Here is a 6,000-nt window from a genome sequence, read left to right as displayed (position 1 = left end):
GGTACACATATTGTTCTCATCAAGCCGGACAATTTTCTAATTTACATTCATTAGCTCCGACCAACAGGAAGTCAGCTATTTTGGTTTGAATGTTAATTTTTTGAAAAAACAGGCTATGAATTTTATACTACTACTCCTACAGGGTTTATCCAATTTACACCAAGCTTTTTTTAACTTGTTGCTAACACATTGAAGTTGTTTAATTGCAAACGGATTTTGGATATCTCAAACGGTTTGGCCGTGGCGAGGCAACGAATTTATGGCAAGAAAAGGGAAACAAAGTGTTATAACTTCTGCATACATTAATTGATTTTGATGAAACTTCGGCTTAGTCTTCGTTGTACAAGGCTGATCACATGGATGTGACTATTGTGATTCAAAGTCATAGCGCCACCAACTGGAAGCAGAAAATGTGTCACTTTCAGCATACATTGAGATCACCCTCTTATTTTTACCTGATTTGCTTCAAAATTCATCAGAATAATGTTAAAACTTGGCACATGTAATCCTTTGAAAATGGGCAGGGAGGAGGGGCTCTATAGTGGCACCTTGTAGTGCAGTAAATGTGGAGTGAATTTGACATAGTCCTTTGATGTTTAACCGTTTTAAGTGCCTATTGCCCGCTGTGCACAGTTGCCCTGAAGCCACCGGGGTGGCGGTGCCACCGGGCTTGGGCCCGCCATCGCTGCTCGCAGCTATATTTTTTTTATTTTTTTTATTTTTTTTTTTTTTTATTTTTTTTCCGTCTTCCGGGGCTTTTTGGGGGCCTTAACATGCTCAAAAACTCTTGAAAATTGGCACACACATTGGAATCCGCGGCCAACAGGGCCGGGCAGAAGCTGGTACCCGGGCGTGGCAGGGGGGCTCAACAGCGCCCCCTTGAAAAAGGTCTGAAAATTTGGTCCATATATTAAACACGCTTGCACGTATTAGTCTGAAACTCGGTACACATATAGACCTCATCGGGCCAAACAACTTTCGTGCTCTAAGTTAAACGTCACGCCAACAGGAAGTCAGCTATTAAGGGTTGTTTGAAAAACGCATGCTCTGGAATTTGATATACTCCTCCTAGACGATTAATCCGATCGCCACCAAACTCGGTCAGCATGAAGTCAAGACACTGATGATTAAAAATTGCCAGGGGATTTTTGATATCTCGAACGGTTTGTCCGTGGCGAGGCAACGAATTTATGGCGAGAAAAAGGAAACAGGAAATGTGTTATAACGTCTGCATACATATATTGATCTTTATGAAACTTCACAAGTGTGTTCGTTATAGGAGTCTGATCACATGTATGTGACTATTGTGAGTCAAAGTTATAGCGCCACCAACTGGCAGCAGGAAGTGTATCACTTTTTGAAATGTTTTGAGATCACCCTCTTATTTTTACCTGATTTGCTTCAAACTTCATCAGTGTAATGTCAATACACAGCAGATGTAGACCTATGACAGGATTTTTGATATTTGAAATATTGTTGCCATGGCAACAGGTCAAACTGTAATAATATTCTTTAGTGTTTTTGAGGCTCTTAACATGCTTCAAATTGCATGAAACTCGACACACACATCAATATTGTCAACCAGTAGACATGGACAAAGCCATAGAAATGGGCGTGGTGGAGGGGCTCAGTAGCGCCACCTTTTGACAAAAGTGGGGGGGTTTGTTTTTCCTACAGTCACCAAACTTGGTACACATATTGTTCTCATCAAGCCGGACAATTTTCTAATTTACATTCATTAGCTCCGACCAACAGGAAGTCAGCTATTTTGGTTTGAATGTTAATTTTTTGAAAAAACAGGCTATGAATTTTATACTACTACTCCTACAGGGTTTATCCAATTTACACCAAGCTTTTTTTAACTTGTTGCTAACACATTGAAGTTGTTTAATTGCAAACGGATTTTGGATATCTCAAACGGTTTGGCCGTGGCGAGGCAACGAATTTATGGCAAGAAAAGGGAAACAAAGTGTTATAACTTCTGCATACATTAATTGATTTTGATGAAACTTCGGCTTAGTCTTCGTTGTACAAGGCTGATCACATGGATGTGACTATTGTGATTCAAAGTCATAGCGCCACCAACTGGAAGCAGAAAATGTGTCACTTTCAGCATACATTGAGATCACCCTCTTATTTTTACCTGATTTGCTTCAAAATTCATCAGAATAATGTTAAAACTTGGCACATGTAATCCTTTGAAAATGGGCAGGGAGGAGGGGCTCTATAGTGGCACCTTGTAGTGCAGTAAATGTGGAGTGAATTTGACATAGTCCTTTGATGTTTAACCGTTTTAAGTGCCTATTGCCCGCTGTGCACAGTTGCCCTGAAGCCACCGGGGTGGCGGTGCCACCGGGCTTGGGCCCGCCATCGCTGCTCGCAGCTATATTTGTAAATTGTCTTTCTAAATGTTTCGTTAGCATGTTGCTAATGTATGTTAAATGTGGTTAAAGTTACCATCGTCTCTTACTGTATTCACAGAGACAAGAGCTGTCGCTATTTTCATTTTTAAACACTTGCAGTCTGTATAATTCATAAACACAACTTCATTCTTTATAAATCTCTCCAACAGTGTGTAATGTTAGCTTTAGCCTTGGAGCAAAACCTCAAACTCATTCAGAATCAAATGTAAACATCTAAATAAATACCGTACTTACGCGATTAGACATGCTGCATGACGAACACTTTGTAAAGATCCATTTTGAGGGTTATATTAGCTGTGTGAACTTTGTTTATGCTGTTTAAGGCAAGCGCGAGCTCTGGGGGCGGGGAGCGTGAGGAATTAAAGGGGCCGCAGCCTGAATCGGTGCATATTTAATGATGCCCCAAAATAGGCAGTTAAAAAAATGAATTAAAAAAAATCTATGGGGTATTTTGAGCTGAAACTTCACAGACATATTCAGGGGACACCTTAGACTTATATTACATCTTGTAAAAAACCTTCGATGGCACCTTTAATGTAGTAGTGGGGTTAGCACTGCTTTTTACCTGGTGTTATGAAACCCTGCTCTAGACCAGGGTTGACATCACTTTTGTGGCATTAATAACACCATATTTGATACTTCAAATATGGAAATTGGGAGGTTAACCCAGGGTTTAGGAATGTACATAGTGCATCACCGCATAACTGACGTGCTGTGAGGATAATAAAAGATTAGGCTATTAGCTCATCTTTGAAAATGTTTTAAACCTTTTTTAGGTCTATACAATGATTTATAGGCCTATAATTAAAATTATTAACAGTCTATAATATTTCCTAACTAAACAACCTGTTTAACACGAAATACTATTCTTCTCATTTGTTTCACTATATGTACGGGCCACAAGAGAAATAATGGAATAAATTAAGACCGTTATATTCCGTTATCAGTTATCAGCATATTATTTTGAAATTCGTCTCTGAGAGAATATGCTCCATTAATGCAGCGTCAGACAGCTGCGTCACTTTTTAATTTCACTTTGAATACAGACCGAGGTTAAGCTTTCGCCGGCATAACTCTTGTGCAAAGTTTGCACGTTGCTTCTTGTGTGATATCCATTGGCTCCCCTTCTTGGTTTAAAACAGAAAGATTTACAATATTGTGATGTATCTCCCGTATACAATCACAATTATATTTATAGCCTACTTCAATTTATTTATTCATTTTTTTTTTTTTTTTTTTTTTTCCAAATATAAACATTTAAATGGTGGCTGTCATAAAAACTCGACGGATTTATTCAAACATGCATTACATATTGAAAAACATTGTAATGAATATGTAATATGGTGCATATATTTAGCAAAATACTCCTCTCTAGAGTTCATTTTTCTAGCTGACTAATGAGTTTATGATCACTGAATATGGTTTTCCGAGGTAAATTTGACACGTGACATATTGTAAGCTGTCTTATTGACGTCTTGACGGTTGAAACACTGATTGAGCGGTTACATGACATTATTTCGGTAAGTTGTACTGTATCTTTTAACATACATTCATTCAATATGAGTTCGTAAAAATGAGAATCGATTAAAATCGAGAAATCTGTATTTTTTACCCAGCCCTAATTTTTAATATTCTCATAATTTCTGTCCCTCCATTGAAAGTCCACACAACCAAAACTTTCACACATCAGAAAGTATATAACTACATTGTAAAAGTAATCCATATGAATCAAGTGGTTTATTCTAATAGTGTGTGCACACCAATATTGGCATTGCATTACTTGCTCTACATTACTCGCTTTATCCACTGGTGACGGTGTTGGACGTTTTATTAGTTGGTTATTTGTCATATGTCATAATGTTTATTGCAGGAGCACCGAATCAGAAGTCATTAAATTAGGAAGTTATTAATATGACAATAATATTGTTAATATGTAATTGATCATTTCCAGGAGCTCATTGCTTCTACCTTCAATTAAACTGCTAACAGTGATTGTAAATGAATTGCCTAAATTATTACATTATTTGCTAACTGCATTCTCTGAATTGTAATGTTGACATGCATTCTCTGTAAAGCTGCTTTGAAATGATATGTATCGTGAAAAGCGCTATACAAATAAATGTGAATTGAATTGAATATGATGGTAGAGAGGCTTCATTTGTCCTTTTCATCAGCTGTCACTAGAATAATCAGTTATGTTGCCATTTACATTAAACCTCTAAAAAGTGCACTCACTGTATTTCAAACATGCATGCATGAATGGTGCAGCATCATTATTTTAGAACGTATGTAATTTCAGTTCTGTCTTTGCAGATCTTGTATGAAGAGTGGGCGAGTTACAGCATATTCTACAAGTACCAGCCCATCGGACTGATCAGGTATTATCCTGACGCTGAATGCACTGCCAGAGGCAGGTCTGCCTAGGAATTATGAAGCAAGAGGAGAGATTTTAGAAATACCCTACTGATATGCATTAATCAGGAGTCAGATTGTCAAAAGCCCTATTTAGACAGGATTTGTTTTACACACTGTAATGTTTATCATCATTTCACATAGGATGCACAATGTCTGAAGAAATGACCAAAATGAGTGTGTTTACGTCATTATCGTGATTGACCTATGGGAATGATGTCAATGACATGACGCTTTTTTGTCTGGATCTATTAATTTATTTAAAAATACATTAAAATGCAATTAATACATACAGTGAATACAATGCATTAGTTTAGAATGGCGATTAACTCGCATGTACAATAAGCTGTTTAAAACGTGTATTCACCCGATTGATATTGAGCATCCAGATGGTATAATCGAACTTATCTTGTGGAGCGCTCTCGGAGTATGCATTTCTTTGTCATTTACTGTTGGACACGGTGGTCTGAACCAGTGAAATGATGCCAGGTAGAATTAATTCACACACGAAAACGCTCTATCACGAATGCATTCATATAAATGTAATCTTTACTGTGTTTTTTTTAATCTGTATCTGATTTAGAATGAGCAGAAATCTGTGAGAAATATAACAACCCAAAGACAAAAGAGCTGAAAAAAAATAAACTGTTATGTAGGAGCAATAGCCTTGTGGGCAGCGCTGTCATATGCCATAGACCTTATTCACAGCAGCGCCATCTTTGATTTTTAACAGGACTGGAAGCGAGGCTGTGAGGGATGGACATGCATCTCTTCAGTGGGTTGTACTGTTATTTATTTAATGCATTTTTGGATTGTTCTGCTGACGAAACACTGCAAAAATATCTTTCCAAAAAATTTCGGTGGACAAAAACTCCAGACAGCATAAACTCTGGAAAATTATAAGTTATCTAGGAGCTTGATACAGCTTTATGCCATTGAAAACACAGTCTATCCCTCACAGCCTCGCTTTCATACTTGTCAAGTCACCGATCTGAAGGTTCATAGCTGTGCAAAAGGTGAACCGCGTGTGAGTCTCAGCTCGAGGATCAGGCTTATTTGTTCATTAATGACGTCATCAGCGACTGGTCGATGTTGATTCAACTTTAATCACATAACTGTTGACTAAAAAAAATCCATAAGCCAGCAAACCAATGAGAACGCGGGA

General features: G+C 37.7%; 1 protein-coding gene across 2 annotated transcripts in view; it reads left to right on the top strand.

Annotated features, from left to right (window-relative positions):
* Positions 1 to 4,650: 4,650 nt before the first annotated feature.
* LOC125265403 (anoctamin-1-like) overlaps positions 4,651 to 6,000 on the top strand; it is a 29,222-nt gene continuing 27,872 nt past the window's right edge. For both annotated transcript variants that reach the window (XM_048185604.1, XM_048185603.1), the window contains exon 1: positions 4,651 to 4,801. In XM_048185604.1, coding sequence (XP_048041561.1) covers positions 4,683 to 4,801 — 119 coding nt within the window. In that variant the 5' untranslated portion in view covers positions 4,651 to 4,682. The remainder of the gene's footprint in view (positions 4,802 to 6,000) is intronic.

This window comes from Megalobrama amblycephala, linkage group LG3 (genome assembly GCF_018812025.1).
Source record: "Megalobrama amblycephala isolate DHTTF-2021 linkage group LG3, ASM1881202v1, whole genome shotgun sequence".
Lineage (NCBI taxonomy): Eukaryota > Metazoa > Chordata > Actinopteri > Cypriniformes > Xenocyprididae > Megalobrama > Megalobrama amblycephala.
The sequence above is the reverse complement of the archived record's forward strand: the minus strand, read 5'-3'. Positions and strand labels throughout refer to the sequence as shown.